Source organism: Piliocolobus tephrosceles, chromosome 3, assembly GCF_002776525.5.
Source record: "Piliocolobus tephrosceles isolate RC106 chromosome 3, ASM277652v3, whole genome shotgun sequence".
NCBI classification, from domain to species: Eukaryota; Metazoa; Chordata; class Mammalia; order Primates; family Cercopithecidae; genus Piliocolobus; species Piliocolobus tephrosceles.
The window spans coordinates 38,991,916-39,011,055 of record NC_045436.1 but is presented as its reverse complement, the minus strand read 5'-3'; the positions used below and the strand labels follow the sequence as shown (position 1 = coordinate 39,011,055).

Here is a 19,140-nt window from a genome sequence, read left to right as displayed (position 1 = left end):
AGTTCACAGTAACCTTGACCTCCTAGGCTCAAGCGATCCTCCCCAACTCAGCCTCCCAAGTAGCTAGGACTAGAGGCATGTGCTACCACATGTGGCTAATTCTATTCTAGATTTTTAAAGATCATTCTAGGAAATATAAAGTTATGGACAATAGACTCAGAACCTGCCCAATGGGAAAAAAGTGAACAGAGGAGAAAACAGCAACATTTGGTCCTCGAATTGACCACATTCAAAGGATTCCAGGGGGAAAAAAAAAGTTGATGCCTTCTTAATTAAAGGAATAATAACAGCTACTAGAGAACTGAGATCTAAGAAGGTAGTATAGCCTTTTAGTTAAGATCAAAATTTCAAGAATCAAATTCCCTAAGTCCTAAACTCACTTTCACCTCTTACTAAATGCATAATCTTAAGCACATTACTTAAATATTGCTAACTCGCTCACAGAATTATTGTGAGAATTAAACATACATATACAGCAGCGCTCCCCAACCTTTTTGGCACAAGGGACTGGTTTCATAGAAGACAATTATTCCATGGACCTGTGGGGGGTAAGAGGTGGGGTGGGGGTAGGGGGTATGGTTTCAGGATGATTCAAGTGTATTACATTTATAACTAGATTCTCATAAGGAATGCACAACCAAGATCTGTCACATGCACAGTTCACAACAGGGTTCATGCTCCTATGAGAATCTAATGCTCCTGCTGATCTGACAGGAGGCGGAGCTCAGCTTCACTCCTCACCCTCTGCTCACCTCACCTCCTGCTGTGTAGCCTAAGTGCATATCAGTGGTCTGGGGGTTGGGGACCCCTGAGAAGAACATCCAGTATTATGTTTAATACACAGTAAGTATTCAATACTATTAAGTAGTGATAATACTCCAAATTCTACATGTGTATAAAAACCTAGTCAAGAACTGAAGAGAACCAAACTATTGAAAAAAAAGGGAGGGGAAAAAGAAAAATTGAGGTTAGAAAGTTTATAAGAAATATATATGTAAAACATATAGTAAGTGTTCAACTAATATTTACTAATGATAATATTCCAAATGCTGATGAGTACAATTACAAATTAATTTTTACTTCCACCTTTATATTTTCTACATGACTTTAAATTTTCTACATAAGAATTAGCAGTTTTCTATCAAAATCAGCTGAAACAAAACTGTTTTTCATCTTTAAAAAATCAGAAACATGAAACTGAGAGCAACATTTCATCATGCACCTTTTTATCACATTAGTATACCTTTGAGGAAAAAATATCCAATATTCAGTAAATTAACATGCCACTCAGAAGTTCAACATTTTATTACATTCAGAGCATCAATTTTAGAATTAAGACTGCTAGGTTCGAATCCTAATTTTATCACTGTTTATCAACATTAGCTTAGAGATGTTACTCAAGCTCTATGTGCCTCAGATTATTCATCTATAAAATGGAAATTACAATAGTACAGCTCAAGAAGTTGTTGGACTGAATGAATACATGTATAGTACTTAGACTGCTGACTATGTAATAATGCATTATTCCTTTTAATATCATTACACTGATCTACTAGCTCCCTTTACATAAACTATCCTTTCTTTTCATTGTCATTGTTTCTAAAATCACTGTCAAAAGAACTGGTTTCTAGACCTTTCTATCTCTGCTACACTATTTGATATCACAAAGAATTTTTAATCTCAATATATTAGGCCTCAGAGGAAATATGCAACAGTTAAGAGAGTACATGAAAGAAATATTGTAACTTACTATGTCTCTGAAAACAACTGCCCTTAGTCGATTAATATCCATGTCCTGTAGAAGCTTGTCAAGATCTCTTACTGGAGATATACCGCCAGTCACAATGTCCACTGGACTCTATTTAAGATTAAAAAAAAAAAATGTATATATATACACACATATACACAGATATACTTTAAAAATAAACACAGTATTCCAAGAACCAGAAAAGCAAAGTTATAGCATTCCTTTCCCCACTTTGTATGTATGCTTCTTTATCCTTTGAGGGGTTGGGGAGAGAGGTGGAGAAAGATGGCATACAGGAAAAAATGACATATTTGAAGGAAAAAGCATCACAGAAACAAGAAAAGTAAACATTGGGAAAAGGAGACAAGATTAAGTATAAACAAATCTTTATTGTATATTTAAACACAAATATTTGAATGTTATGTCCAGGCCTAAAGTAACTATTTTAATCTCTGCCAGATTTATTTAACTTTATGTTGAAATGAGCAAATAAAAATCTTAATTGTAAAATAGGAGTATGCTTTTTGAAAATTAATTAATCTGTATACTTACCTTCGCTGCAGATTTCCCTAAGGGAATAAGGCTATGTATTGTTTTCAAGGCTTTATCTCCCCTAGTTTTCAGTTGTGAATGCTGTTGACACTCCAAGCAATTCCTTACTGCTACTGCACAAACTGTAATTTATTTTAAGGAAAAGATTGGGAAAGAAAAGTTAATATTTAAGATTATGGAAGTGAAAAACATCAACTACATGATATGATTTACATAAGATTTTATTCAAAACAGATGACATTCAGCTTATTCGTACAATGTCCCTAGACTTTATCGCCTAGTGTTGGCTGTCTGATATTGTTAGCTTCCATGCTATGGCCCAGTTAAGCTTTAGGGAGGCAGTATGGCCTAGTGGTCTAAACCTTCAGGGTTTGCTGAAAGGAAATCAGTTCAGGAATCTTAAAAATAGGCTACTGTTTCTTAGATCTCAACTAAGCTAGTTGGGACAATCTTTTATTAAGAAAAGGATGGAGAATAAAATTGAAAGAAATGGAAAAAAAATATGGAACAAAGCACATTACCATGAACTAGTCTAGGTAATAATCTTCTACTATCATCATTAAAGTAAATTAGTTAAACTAGAAACTTTGAGGTTTTTCTTATATTGCAACATTACAGCATATTAATTGAGACTGATAGAGGACATAGCTTTTCTAAGAAGCTTTATAGGGTCCAGCATTTACTAGCTTTCATTAAAACTGCTTAGAAAATGGGAGACAGGAAAAGGAATTTGATTAATATACAGTCTAAAATTACCTAAAGTTCCCACAAATCAGGCAGTTAGATTAATTAGAAATTAATTTTGGATTTTAAATGATGAATTACATTATGTACCCTTCACTATGAATTGCTTGATACCATGTAATTATTTAAATTCCCTCCAAATCTGTAGCACTCAAGGTACTTAAACTGAGCAAAGGAACGAGAGCAAATTAGGAACAAAATAGCAAACTTAAGTGAGGACTTCACAAAGAATCACTCGCCTATCACATGGCTAGCAGGCATGAGAATTTAGAAAGAAAGTGTTCTGAAAGGTGCCCAAAGAGAGCAATAAAAGTTGAAAGAAAGGAAGGAGGCAACAAGTGGAGGGAAGAGAGAATATGGAATACAACTTTGTCAAATTTGGTATCAGACCCAAGAAATATTTTACTTTGTCAAATTTGCTATCAGACCCAGGAAATACTTTCCATACAATCTTTTTCACAAGTTGCATAAAATCAAATTTGGGTCTGTACTACGAAGTTAAAAATCACACCTCATTTCCTGGTTTCAATCAGTTACTCTTATTGCTGCCATCCTAACTTCTAACAATGAGGACACCAGTGTCCATCAACAGATAACTAGATAAAGAAAATGTGGTATATATATACAATGAAATACTATTCAGCCACAAAAAAGAAATCATGTCTTTTGCAGCAATATGGATGGAAGTGGAGATCATTATCTTAAGTGAAACAAGTCAGACATAGAAAGACAAATACTGTATGTTCTCACTTATAAGTGGGAACTAAATAGTGTGTACACATGGATGTAGGGAGCATAATGATTGAAAATGGAGACTCAGGCTGGGCGTGGGGCTCACACCTGTAATCCTAGCACTTTGGGAGGCCGAGGCGGGTGTATCATGAGGTCAGGAGATCCAGACCACCCTGGCCAACATGGTGAAACCCCGTCTCTACTAAAGATGCAAAGAATTAGCTGGGTGTGGCCGGGCGCGGTGGCGCAAGCCTGTAATCCCAGCACTTTGGGAGGCTGAGACGGGTGGATCACGAGGTCAGGAGATCGAGACGATCCTGGCTAACACAGTGAAACCCTGTCTCTATTAAAAAATACAAAAAACTAGCCGGGTGAGGTGGCGGGCGCCTGTAGTCCCAGCTACTGGGGAGATTGAGGCAGGAGAACGGCGTAAACCCGGGAGGCGGAGCGTGCAGTGAGCTGAGATCCGGCCACTGCACTCCAGCCTGGGCGACAGGGCGAGACTCTGTATCAAAAAAAAAAAGAATTAGCTGGGTGTGAAGTAGTCCCAGCTACTCAGGAGGCTGAGATAGGGGATTCGCTTGAACCCAGAAGGCAGAGATTGCAGTGAGCCGAGATCTTGCCACTGCACTCCAGCCTGGCGACAGAGTAAGGCTCTGTGTCAAAAAAAAAAAAAGAAGAAAGAAAGAAAAGAAAGAAAGAGGGAGGAGAGAGAACAATGTATATTATTCATGTGACGGATACCCTAAAAGTCCTAACTTCACCACTAAGCAATCCATGTATGTAACAAAATTGTACTTGTACCCCACAAATTTATACAAATACAATTTTTTAAAAAATGATATCACACGTTTGGACTGTTACTTTGCTTACTATACTCTATTAAATGATCTTGGACAAGTCATTTTTAAGTCTCATTTCCATATATAGAACAGACTGTACTGGGGTAGATTAAATTATCTCTTAATTCTTTCCATGGCTATGAAAAACTAGGAACAAAGAGTATTTCCCTAGCCTCTGAATCTGATGATTCTTGAGTAAAGCTTTGCTAGTATAGCCTTGTACTTTTACAAGTAGAAATGTACTCTTTCTAGGAAATTGAAAAGGCTTTCAAAATGGCACACATGGAGCAATAAAGTCTAAATATTTTAATTATAATACTAATAGAAAGATTAAAGAAGTATATACTACAATAGAAAGAGTAGGAGCACTAGTTAAACAAAAGTATACTATTCAAATTCTACCTTCACCAATTAGAGCTTTTTAGCTATAGATAAGTTTCCCAATTTCTTTTATCTTCAATTTCCTCATGAATAAAAAGGACAAAATTGTTACCGTGAAAATCAACAATGACAAATGACAATAGTCAATAAATGATAGCTTTTGTTATGCTCACAATTAGAATGTCTCTTAAATTTTAAAACAACTATCTATAAATTGTTATTCCAAGTTATTTAGAATAGCTGGATATACCATTGATTATTAAATATAAAATACTTGGAATTTGACATTTAAACCAAATATTATTAAATACTTTGAATAGCATTTTGAGTAAAAATTATACTTGTGGTGAAAAGCACAGGTATACATTAGTTTATGTAACAGATATTCTTGCTAAATATGAAAAATACATCATTAACTAGATTTTCCACTTCCATGTATGTTTTCATAGGTGCTTTATCTCTTCATATGACCATGGCTCCTGATGGTTTGCTTCCATTTTTTGTGACTTCTCTCCTCACCATTTTCTCTTCATTTAATAATCAAATCATTTAACAAAGTCTCGGTATTTACAACTATATAGAAAGAAAGTTATGCAAAAAAAAGTTTTTGTTTTTTTCCTTTTTGTTTCACCTAAGAAGTCAACACTAAAAAGTCATTTCATGTATTTTTACTTTTACCTAGGAAAGAAGTGTTTCCAGGAGGAGAAGAAGAGAGATTTCATGATTTTATTTACTGCTTTAACAAATTACCACAGCTTTTTTGAATAAAGGCTGTACTTGAATGATGCTAGTTTCTAATATTGTTATTCAAGTGTGTTTGTAAGAGAAGCAGCATCAACATCACCTGGGACTTGGTAGTCAATTTTAGGCCTCACCCTAAACCTCGATAACCTTTTCTTTTTGGGACAGAGTCCTGCTAAGTTGCTCAGGCTGCAGTGCACAATCTTGGCTCGTGGCAATCTCCACCTCCCAGATTCAAGCGATTCTGATGCCTCAGTCTCCCAAGTAGCTGAGATTACAAGTGTGCACCACCACACCTGGTTAATTTTTGTATCTGTAGTAAAGACGGCTTTCGCCATGTTGGCCAGGCTGGTCTCGAATTCCTGACCTCAGGTGATCTGCCCACCTTGGCCTCCCAAAGTGCTGGGATTACAGGTGTGAGCCACCACACCCAGCCTAGACCTATATAATCTAATCTGCATTTTAACAAGATCATCAAATTTATGAATCACCTTGTGTTTTTTAATCATCTTACGTTTATGTATCTCCTTAAAATTTCAGAAGCACTACTTTAGAGCAAAATGAGATAGGGGAGCACCTCTAATTCCAGCTACTACGAAGGATGAGGAGGCGGGATCACTTGAGCCCAGGATTTTGACACCAGCCTTGGCAACAAAGCAGAACCACCATCCCAGGGAGAAAAAAGAAAAAATAATAAAAATTAAAAGGATAGGGGAGAGCGGAAACTCCTGACCAAAATCACCTTAGTAAATTTTTCAAAATACATCCTCCTTCTTCCCCATCCAACCTACCAACTACTACTATGTACATTAAAAGGTACATTAAAAAGTAACATACGACAAATCAGCTAACACATATTTTCTCACCAACAGAAGATGGATAATTTTCAGTGTCATCTCTGAATTACTGAAAATTTCTTTTAGTAAATTCCCAACGGTTTTCAACAGCTCACCTAGTCGGAGACACTGCCGCAAAATTCCTCCAGATGACATACTTTTTTCAGCTTCAATTTCAGTAAAGCCAAGAGAACTTGCAAATATAAGCACATCCACAAGGCTAATTAGCCTCTGCAAAAATGTCACAGAGGCTTCTATTGAAAGGCCTTGAGTAGGTTCAATATTTTCCAGTTCATGCTGTAAAGAATACAGTTTGACATATATATATATATATATTCTGAAAAAAATAATTTTACCAGATATAGTCCTAAATTTTATAAATTGTATAAGAAGTCAGACTTTCAGAAACCTAGTAACACAGAGTGATTTACACTTATTATTTCATCTAAAAAGGGCAGGGGATGAAGAGGAGCAACAGAAACATGCAGGTGAAACATCATGAACCATATTCTTCACTAGCTGACTCGTACTTAGGGAATCAACATTCTCTCTAGTTCTTTCATTACTATAACAGATTCTAAGGTCCTCTCAAGTAAAAGATCCTATTGTTTTTTATTTATAGCACCTATGATGCATAGTAACCACCACATTTAAGTTTTAGTCAATAAAGTTGCATAACACTTATGTTTTCACACCAATTTTATATAATAATTAAGTGCTTACTGTAGCCGATGTAGCAGCTGAAAGCAATGGCAGTATACCCCCACAAGCCATGACCATATTGTCCATCACTTGAGAGATGAGATGAATTGTGTTGTGTACAAATATGACATTATCACTGCTATTCACGAAGTCCATAACTGTCTTTGTTGAATGGCTGTCCAAAGATAAATGATGTTTACTGATAAAGCTAAAGGAAGGAAATCACAGTTTGCCTACTTGAGGGGAGGAAAGATAAGAAGATGCTTTTGTTTCATCTTGAATACTGAAGGAAGATGATGCAGCAGGCATTTGGGGGGTGTATACTTCTTCAGAAGAAACAGACCATTCCATATCAGAAGCTACTATCCATGCCCTCCTTCAGTGCTGAAACATAAATACTATTCATTTTACACTGGATATCAAAAGTTGAAGAAAATTATCCTAACTAGGAACAAAACTAAGAAATGATGTGACAAAAATTATGAGGTAGTGGTAAATGTGCTATTAAAAATGAATATTCTTCTGTAATGCCTATAAAATGCTTTTAAACATAACAAGAATCTTACACAAATAAAAAGAAATAAATTAGGTACCTTTAAAATCATAAATCATACAATGGAGGATAATTTGAAGTACACAGATTTTTTTAAGGCTAAAAATACACTGGAAATACTGATAATGTTATACCAACTTTTCGTTTTTTGAGACAGAGTCTCGCTCTGTTGCCCAGGCTGGAGTGCAGTGGCACAATCTCGGCTCACTGCAAGCTCCACCTCTCGGGTTCATCACGCCATTCTCCTGCCTCAGCCTCCCGAGTAGCTGGCACTACAGGCGCCCACCACCACTCCTAGCTAATTCTGTATTTTTAGTAGAGACAGGGTTTCACCTTGTTAGCCACGATGGTCTGGATCTCTTGACCTTGTGATCCGCCCGCATCAGCCTCCCAGAGTGCTGGGATTACAGGCTTGATCAACTGTGCCCGGCCTATACCAATTATTTTTAAATACTTCTAGTAATAAACCAGCTTGATAGACCTACCTTCTGGTGAATTCCATGCCATAAAATTGCTACAGGAAATCTACTACAGATTTTTTAAAAGAGAAATCTCTACTTTTCACATTTTTGTAATCCAGATAAGGATTCCATTCTTATAATGGAGAATAAAAGTTAATTCAGTAAAACCCTACCACAGAATAATTTCTATTCTACTTTTTAACCAAATGTCTGGAATTAATTACAAAGTGTTTCTACAGATTTCTTTGAAAATCAAGACTAGCTTTATATACATCTTCCATAATAAACATATAGACAAACCTTCTCCACATCTGTATATCTGTTTCTATTGAAAATAATAGATCAGTGAGCAAACGTTGATGCATCTGAGACCAGTTGAACTCAGGAATACGAAACATAGTAGATCTGGAATCCCTCCTTTGTCCATTAACTGCATCTGGTGCTATTCCTTGCCCTGGCTGCTCATGTTGCCTTGATATCTAATACAGAAAATTTAAAAAGTAATAAAATAGGTTCAACTTCAGCAGGAGGCTTTAGCAATGTAAATAATTTAGTAGCTTCTATGTAAATCATCTAACACATTTTTAAGACACTATAAGAACCAAATTAGAGAGAGAAAAATTATCAATGAGTAATAACATTAATATTTTAGTATATGTAAGCAAAGCTATCAGAAGTGTGAAACTACCGCAATTCGAAAGTAATTAGCTTGGAACCATGTTAAGCGTTACCACTATGTAGCATTGTATAAAGGAATCAAGTAACAGTTGTTAGTTTTTAGCCTTAGCCTAAAAGAAAGGCAGTATTTAAAATCTAAGTGGCATCTGGATTATGAAGTGGCTAGAATGAAGAATAAAAACAGAGATAACATAATGAAGAACCAACCAACAAAAACAAAAAAAAGGAAGGCGGGATAGAGGATAAGAATTGAATAGGCCGGGCGCGGTGGCTCAAGCCTGTAATCCCAGCACTTTGGGAGGCCGAGACGGGCGGATCACGAGGTCAGGAGTTCGAGACCATCCTGGCTAACACGGTGAAACCCCGTCTCTACTAAAAAATACAAAAAGTTAGCCTGGCGAGGTGGCTGGTGCCTGTAGTCCCAGCTACTCGGGAGGCTGAGGCAGGAGAATGGCGTAAACCCGGGAGGTGGAGCTTGCAGTGAGCTGAGATCCGGCCACTGCACTCCAGCCTGGGCGACAGAGCGAGACTCCGTCTCAAAAAAAAAAAAGAATTGAATAAAGTGGAAAATGACAACATGCTACCAAGCGTTGTCTCATGGGTCACTCTGAGATACAGACAGAGGAGAAGGCTGTGCCTCTAGATCTCACAAAGGCTCCTCTCTCTTATAGACTTCATAAGACACTTCTAAATCACATGCTTGGCAATTAAAATTATCCATTGGCAGGTAGGTGGCCCTAGAGTTTGCTGGAAAACTAATGTAATAGGATTGGGTTAGTCAAATAAAAGGTATAATGCAAGTGTTTCCAATATTTGTTTTATAAACTAAAATTATACCAATTCTTCAAAGTGGTAACTTTTGGTGAGGTTATGGTAAAAATAATAATAAAAGCTGTCATTTAATGAACTCACATTCACTGTCAAACACTGTGCTAACGATCTGAAATACAATCTTCACATTCATTGCATTTATTTAATTGCAAATAGCATGTGAACCAAATTCAAAATAAAATAAATTTAAGTATATACACATGCTCTGTTTTAACTCAGTGCAAAAATACTTGAAGACGATAATATATAAAATCACCTCAAGCACATGTCGATGAGGCTGAGGTGCTTCCACATTTGTACTGGCCTTCAACTCCAGCCTCTCAGTATCTGTAGCAACACTGGAAACATCCAACTTGGCAATCTTTTGCTCAGAAGAAGAAGCCTCAGAGACACTACCATGACAATCACTAAGTAATTTGGTTTCTCCAGTGAGGTTAGTTGCTTTCTTCCCTTCCTCAAGCATCTGACCAAGGTCTGATTCTACAGCTTTTTGGGAAACAGTAGTTTCTGGTGACACAGCTGACGACCCTGATGCTGTCATAGTCTGAATTCCAGAATCTTTAGAATCTTGAGTGTTAGCATCAGTTTGCTTTTCAGCAGCAGGTTTCCCTTCTTGAAATACTAATCTGTGATCATCACCAAACATGTCCAGTTTTTCACTGGCTTCTGATGCAGCTGGAGACAAACTGTTATCTTTGAGCTCTGTGGGTAGATTAGCTTCCTCAGTAGGACTGCCTTCTACTTTCAGTTCCACATAATCATCGTCTTCCTCTTCCTCTACTATAGACTTATCCAAGAATTCTGGCATTTCTGAAGCATCCTCTTCTGAAGGAGAACTTATAGAAGCAGTTACTTCACTGACAGTCATTGAATCTTTGCCAGTTGTTATAAAAGAATTAGAGGAAATAGTCACAGCTTCCATTAAGTCAGAAGATACCTCTAAATCACCTGCATTCCTTGTCTCATTTGTCTGTGTCTCTTCCAAAGTGCCTTCATCTGGTAACTCCTGATTTTCTTGCTCAGCTTTCATTTCTTCATAAGATGCATTAGTAATTTGCAGTTCAATATTAGATGCAGATTCTAGTGAGCTTGTCTTCTCTATACTTGAATTTTCATCACCATTTGTGGTGAAATGAGGATAGACAGGAGAATCCTTCGTATCTGGTTGCTGGGATCCTACTGAAACGTTAACATCCCTTCTAATGCCAGAGGCTGCTTGAAATGAAGTTGAAGAACACAGCCCTATTTCTTCATCAGTTTTTCCTTGCTGTTCCCTAAATATATTGGCAAGGTTTTCTTTATGTATTTCAAAAGTGACCTAGGTGAAAAATGTACATTCAGTTAAAATATGTATGAGAAATGAACACAGAATGCAAAATATAAAATTAAATAATTTTCAAATATATATTTTATATAATACAATAAAACGTAATTTTCCTATATTTTATTTCAGTAGAACGATAAATGTAAGTCAATCACAGAAATCTAAATATTCATTAAAAACTACAGCCAATTTTAATGTTAACAAGTAGCATAGCATGAAACCACAAGAAGAATATAATTATTTAGCCTATTATTAAAGATGTATAGGAAAAGGATACACTATTCTACTGGCCACCATAACTTGTACCAGAATTTAAGTATGTACTATTGGGAAGTGCTTTATGCACTGGATAACACTTGTTTCAACTGCTATGAATACCAACTTCCCCAGGACTTGTCCACAGGAGAGATTAAAAACATCAGTTAATTATGCTCACCATTATAGTAGCTCTACATGTATCTATTAAGCTACAAAACCATTATCTCACTAAGCTAATGAAAACAAATTCTTTTAGCAATGGGAGAAAAAAGATTCAGCCCTTCCTCCAAAGGTTAACCATAATTGTCCAAAGTTTGGTCAAAAATAGTTTGAATGTTTCAATTGATCCATCCATACATCTATTCATTCCATTTATATCTGAGTGACTACTATATATATTAGGCACCATGAACGTTCCTATATCATGCTTTGCGTTTTACCCAAATGGAAAAAAAACTGAAAAAGTACATTTTTTTTTTTTTTTTTTTTAGAGAGTGCTGTACTTATTAATGTCACAAGATTTAGAATTTTTAAAATCTCTCTAAGGATTATCTCATAGCCACCAACATGTGATTTCCATTGGTGTTTCAATGGTAACCCCCATCACCCCTTGCAACAAAAATGCCAGAAAAAACTATAACACATGCAGAAAGTATAAGCCTAATTATAGTTTATTTATCCCAAAAGTGTTTGTTTCTGTAATCTACATTATTATGTAGAGTAAACTGAACATTCATTCAATAAATCTTTATTGAGCCATAGTATAAGAGGACGGTAGGACAATCAAGGAAGAAAAGCTGATATTTTTATCCACAAAAACCAATAGGCCTTATTGAATCACAAGAGTATACACATAGATGAAAAGCAAACAAAAGTAAAAATGACTCTCAATGCAAAAAGTTCCTTCTATCGATATCTACTCGCCTTTCCTCATGACATATACAGAACATTCATGCCATGTGATATACCTAAAAACAAAAATATTCCAGGAATAAATATTTTCCTGTGAATATTTGTATTTTTCCTAATTGTAACTATGTTCTTAATTCTAAAACTTAGAAATCTTTTTATATTTCAACAATAAATGCATGTATGCCTCACTAAGCAGTAAAATGACATAATCACATTAACAAAATATCCATTTCTTTTACATTCACAATGACAATATTTTATTTGACATGGGTTCTGTATTTTAATTGACCAATTCCTCATATTCATTCAACAAAATTTACTGAACATTGGTAGCATGCCAGGCATTGTGTGATGAACACATTGTTCCTGACTTCATGGAACTTATATTCTAATGAAGGTGTCAGAAAATAAACACACGAATGTGTAAGATAATGTCAAATAGTAATGAGAGCTTTGAAGGGAGGGGGAAGTACACAGAGAAGAACTGTGATGAAAGTCTGGGTGAGAAGGTGTATTTACTAGTGTAACTGCAGCAGGCCTCTCTGTTCTATTTGAACAAAGGCAAGAATAAAAGAGAGAGCAAGCCATGTACAAAGAAAAGAGTTTGAGGCAGAGAAGAACAAATGCAAAGACTTTGGAGCTGAAATAAGCTTGGTATGCATGATGAATAACAATAAAGCAATAAACTGAGAACTAAAGAAAATGAGGTCAAAGATGTGGCCACAAGCTATGATTGTAGAACATTATAGACTGTGTTAAAGACTGTATTTTATTCTAAGAGAGCCATTTGAGAATTAAGAGTGTAGGGAAGACAACCTGATTTCCCTTTTTAAAAGATCAGTGGCTGGGAATGGTGGCTCATGCCTGTAATCCCAGCACTTTAGAAGTCCGAGGTGGGCAGATCACCTGAGGTCAGGAGTTTGAGACCAGCCTGGGCAACATGGCGAAACACTGTCTCTACTAAAAACACAAAAATTAGCTGGGTGTGGTGGCACACACCTGTAATTCCAGCTACTTGGGAAATTGAGGCAGGAAAATTGCTTGAACCCAACCCAGGAGGCGGAGGTTGCAGTGAGCCAAGATAGCATCACTCACTGCACTCCAGCCTGGGTGACAGGGTGAGACTCCATCTCCAAAAAAAAAAAAAAAAAGACTGGTTAGTCTACTTTTTGGAAAACTGACTTTAGAGAGAGCGTTTCTGCATGAATAAACAATTATCATTATGAAAAGAAAGCAAGTTACATATTACCAACCTCACAGTCATTTTGAAAATAGGCCATTTATTTCTACAATAGCCTGTGTTATAAAATGACTTTAGTTTTCAATAATCATTTGCTTTGATTTTATTTATATTAAAGGTTTTTAGAATTTGTATTATACAATGGATCAATAAACATGAGTACATGTAATTTATATGTACTGGTTAAAAAACAACAACTTTTTTTAATTTCACATACCTATCACCCATGTCAAGAAGTAAAACATTACCAGTACCTCACAATTCCCCTACGTGCCCTGCCCAAACTGTACTCCCTACTTCTCCACTACAATCAGAAGGAAATCACTATCCTGATATTTCTGTTGTTCACTGTTAACAGTTTTACCTGGAGGATAGAGCTTTGGGAGATAATTTTAAAGGACAGTTTTACTGCTATATACTAAACTTACCCATTATGTTTAGTTTAAAAAACTACATCTAACACAAATCTAGTCAATTGTATTTTAAAGAGCAATACTGCCACAAGTGAGGCTCCCAAGAAAACACAAGATACACAGAATCTGTGAGTTGCAGCAAGGCTTCAGCTGATTTGAGAGAATATGTAAAGCTATTTCTGGGAAGTCTTAGGCAAGTCATTAGGAAATACAGGAAAATACAGAGGTCAAGAGAACTGGAGAATCAGAGGTGGTGTATGCCAGGTAGAGTGTTTTGGCATAAAATACTTGACAGTTTTCACTTCTAAGCTCACCATGGTGAACCTCTACCCTAAGAAGTAGGTCAAAGCACAGCATGTTTTTGTGGAGTGAAGTGAGAATCTTCAGGTGATTCACATTAGACAGGAAAACAAGAATTTAATCAGCACATGATGAAGGCAAGCAAGCTAAGTACTCCTAATAAGAATACAGGTCCACCTCTCCTGAGTAAAACTGCTCCAGTCCAGATGGACTGTCATCTGTCTACTACATAGCTGCTATTGGGATCTCCCTTTCTACAGTCCTGGAGATCCCCTTCATCTCTATTCTGTGTTGTCTCTTGTTTCTTACATTTCATTTCTTTCTCTTTGTATTATTCTCTCCTTTTGTGCAATATCCTGCAGTGCCTTAAGAAAGGATGTATATCCTTTCTTAATGTTTTGAGATCTCAAATATCTGAAAAGGTATTTATTCTCACTTCATACTTGACTAATAGTCAGAGTATAAAACCATAGATAAAAAAGCATTTACCTTCAGAATCTGAATATGCTTTTAAAATTCTAAAGTCTGTTGATTTTCAAATTTGCCCTTAATTTAATTTATCCAATGGTCTAAAAGCTAACTTGCAACTGAACAATTATCAGTATTATCTTTTTGGATGCTGTTTTCCTTAAGATATTTGTGACTTTAAAACTGATAATTTCCAATTAATTGCCAGATATTGTTCTAAATTACCCAGCTAAAAGACTAGTCATTAATCTTCACAATCATGTGATAGCTAATCTATAGCTGTTTGTAACGTTTAGAAAGCACTTCTATAAACTACTAGTTAAAGATACTTATGAGCTAATGACTATAACATGTTTTTTGCCATTACTTTCAACTTAATTGGCACTCAAATTTACTAATTAGTAGATAAAAGATAAAAACAATACATCCAGATGTTAATATTATCTTTTTAACCTATATATTAAAACCGTATAACCTGTAAAATTTAGACTTTTTAAACTGTTAGGCAATGTTTAGCAACGGACTTTGTTTTTAAGCAAATTCATCTTTTTCAGTGCCTGTTTTCATATGAAAATACCAGCTAAATATGATGTTAACTTCTGATTAAGTTACCAATCTTTGATAAATAACATGTATCTTCAAAAACAGGTGGATCTTCCCATATGTATTATCAATGAATGTAAGTCAAAATGACTGCCACCACATTCATGAGATCTTTTATAGAGACTCTGATGTACAACAATGGTATAGGTAACAGATATAATGGTAAAATCAAGCATTACTGACATCATAAGGAGCAATTCTAAAGGTCAGTAGTACTATCTCCATTTATAAAGATAGGAAGAACACTGACAAAAGAATATTGCAGCAAATAACTTCTAATCTTTTCGTTTTTTAAAAAGTCATCTTGATCAATTTTAATTTCTCAAAAACATTCTAAACAGATGCTTTCATGCAAATCTACAGTATAAACTGAAACAAATTTTTAGAGGGCAATTTAGCAATATCTACTAAAACTTTTTAAAACATGTACAGACTCCTTCCTCTGGAAATTCCACTTATAGAATTTATCCTACAAAATAAGGGTTACAGTATTGAACCAGGCTCATCATTGCTCAATGACAAGGAACAGATAAAGTATGACTATAATATAAATCAACAGATTTTTTAAATCTCTCTTCCATCAATTTTTCTAAATACAATTTTGGAGAATGCTGGAATATAAAAAGAAAACTTGAATCATTTACACGATCACTCCTTCCTAGAATTTTAAGTGGTCTGATAACATTCAACTGTTACATCAAAGCTGAACCTTATGCTCCTTACTTCTCCATAATGTGAAATAATATGCAGACATTAAATTCATGTAAGAAAGATATCATTAAATAATACTCTAAAATAGTAAAAACATGATCACATTTTGTTAGCAAATAATATGTATGTGTAGATTATGCATTAAAGAGAAGACTAAAAGGTCTCGCGCCAAAATGTTAATAATAAGTTATACAAAGGTGTTTGGATAATGGGTAATTTTTGTTTTCTGTGTGTATGCATTTCTGCTGGGTTCAAGATTTCCTGTAATGAAAACCTATTATTTTAATTTTTTTGAAATAATAAATGCTATTTGGTTTTAAACTGTTAAAGCTAAGAATACTTTTAGCCAGGAACAAAGGTGCATGCCTGCAGTCCTATCTAGTGGAGAGGTTGAAGGGAGAGGATCACTTGAGCCAAGAAGTATGAGGCTATAGTGTGTTATATAAAATGGCACCTGTAAAGAACCACCGCACTCTAGCCTGTGAAGCACAGCAACACCCTGTCTCTCTCTCTTTTTTTTTTTAAAGTACCATTTAAATTTGGTAAAAACACACACACAAACACTCACACAGAAATCAGGTATTTTTAAAGAATTGTCAGTAATTAAATAAGGTATAAAGTGCTGACAATCCATGAAATGTGGAAATTTTGTAACTTTTTCATTTTTGTAATTTTTGTGAGGTATCTCCCTCCATCATGCAGGCTGGAGTGCAGTGGCATGATCTCAGCTCACTGCAGCTTCAGCATCCCGTATTCAAGTGATTTTCATTCCTTCACCCACTAGTAGCTGGGACCACAGGCATGCACCACCACTCCTGGCTAATTTTTGCATTTTTAGTAGAGACAGGGTTTCACTATGTTGCCCAGGCTGGTCTCGAACTCTGGCCTCAAGTGATCCACCTGCCTCGGCCTCCCAAAGTGCTGGGAGGCATGAGCCACCATGTCCGGCCAATTTTGTAATTTTTGAAATTTCTTCAAACAAGTCGCTTTTAATCTTATCATACAGTCACCATAAACACATATACATTTTTCTATATGCCAGTTCATATCTTATGATTTTAAAAATAATTTCAATAAAGCAATTAGAGAATTCTTTTTAAAAAAAATTTTATTTCCACATGCTTTTACCCAATCTAAATGGTAGTTTTTACAGTGACTGAAATTTATACTTCAGATATTTCATCAGATTACAGTAAATAGCAAGTAAAATATTCAGATATTTCAAATAATCCAAGATAATTAAGAACTTTATCCTAAAATTCACTATTTAGGAGGAAATCCAATTCATATCATACTTTTAACTCCAGCGTGACTAATCTTTATTCATTTCAAGTGATAAACCCATTCTACCTTATGGCAATATGAGTCTACACAAAATACAGTATCTAAGGAGTTAGTTTTCTTTGTTTAGAAAATAATGTGTTTAGAAAATTATCATAATTCAGAAGAGTTTAAATGCCTTAATTTAAATTTTAATTAATGAGTAAAAGCATTTTATCATACCCAGTGAAAAAGGTATTACTTAAGCACAGAAAAATGTTCAATTTGAAGCCAAAAACAAACAAAAAAAATGAAAACCTAGACAACAAATAAGACAATGAAATCACAAAGGTTACTAGGTACACACTTTAAAACCCTGAGATCAAAGTAACCAACATAGTGCAGTTATACTAGAAGAGCCTATTACGGCTTATAAAACCCAGTTCAGCTGCTGGAGGAGAGATATACAGTGACAAACAGCTTCCCTGCTACAAAGGTGGCAGGAAATCTATCAAACTGGACAATAAAATTGCAATTGAGTTTCTTTGGCTTTTTATAGCAGCAGCATGTATCCTGATGTAACTCTGTAAAAGCTATCCCATTCTGCAACATTAGTTCTTTACACATCAGTTCTTTATCAAGAACCATGTTATAAATTTGTGATATTGAGATTCAAAATGACTGCAAAAAGGAAAAAGCATCACTTCAATACTGTATGTATAAAAGTATTTTAAAATCTTCAGAGTAGATATTTTTAGAGAAAAGAAAATTTTGTTCCAGTAATTCCAGTGGAATTTTTAACAGCTGCTAAAAATTGTTCACCTACTTACTGAATCACTACAGTTCTACTCTAAGCTTTATTAAACAATAATTTGAAGAGACTCAGGGCATAAGTGTCTATTTTAAAAATAGTTATAAAGATTTAAAATTCCAAAAAACTTAACAACATTCAAATAAATTACTTTGTATAAGCCTCATGAAACAGAAAAGCCTTTTAAAAATGAAGAAAATCCACACGAAAGAATAAAATTAAAACACATGTATGAAACACTAAAATAAAACGTAAACAAATATAAGAACCAACTTATAACTTTAAACTTTTGTTTTCCCTCTCATAAATAATGTTTTAGCACGTATTTTTAAAAGTATACTTTCACAGCAAAAAGTGATAGGTCTAGTTTTATTCAGATAAAAAGACTCCATGATTAACTTAGCATTATCCCATCTTATAAATGAATACTAAAACTTGAGTCAGTGTGGTTCTTGGTCAAAAGCAGGCAGGCACTAGAAGCCTCTCCTTAAAGCAACTATTTTCTTCAGAAAAATTTTAAGATCTGTTTAAAGCCGTAAGTCACTGGACTAAAGAAACATATAAACTAAGCAAAACTATAGTCATGCATCACTTAATCATGAAGACATGTTCTGAGAAATGCATCATTAAGCAATTTCATCATGTGAACACCATAGAGTGTACTTACACAAACCTACATTGTATCACCTACTATATACCTAGGCTCTATAATATAGCTTATTGCTCCCAGGCTACAAACCTATATAGCTTATTTACTGTACAGAAGCCTGCAGACAACTGTAATACAATATATATATTTGTGTATCTATTTTTACGTTTTTAATGTTTCAATTTTTAACAAAAGACTGAGTCTTGCTCTGTGACCCAGGCTGGCGTCCAGTGGCACAATCATAGTTCACTATTATGTTACTTCAAACTCCTGGGCTCAAGTGATCCTCCCACCTCAGCCTCCTGAGTAGCTAGAAATACAGGTGCATGCCACCATCCCAGCTAGTGTGTGTGTGTGTGTGTGTGTGTGTGTGTGTGTGTGTGTGTGTGTG

At 35.2% G+C, this 19,140-nt stretch overlaps 1 protein-coding gene across 2 annotated transcripts in view; it reads right to left on the bottom strand.

Moving 5' to 3' along the window:
• LRBA (LPS responsive beige-like anchor protein) overlaps positions 1-19,140 on the bottom strand; it is a 767,265-nt gene that overhangs the window by 602,954 nt on the left and 145,171 nt on the right. For both annotated transcript variants that reach the window (XM_023227472.2, XM_023227477.2), the window contains 6 exons: positions 10,057-11,118; positions 8,592-8,770; positions 7,299-7,452; positions 6,692-6,872; positions 2,300-2,421; positions 1,751-1,858 (listed from right to left, as the gene is read on the bottom strand). In XM_023227472.2, the coding sequence (XP_023083240.1) occupies positions 1,751-1,858; positions 2,300-2,421; positions 6,692-6,872; positions 7,299-7,452; positions 8,592-8,770; positions 10,057-11,118 (1,806 nt within the window). The remainder of the gene's footprint in view (positions 1-1,750; positions 1,859-2,299; positions 2,422-6,691; positions 6,873-7,298; positions 7,453-8,591; positions 8,771-10,056; positions 11,119-19,140) is intronic.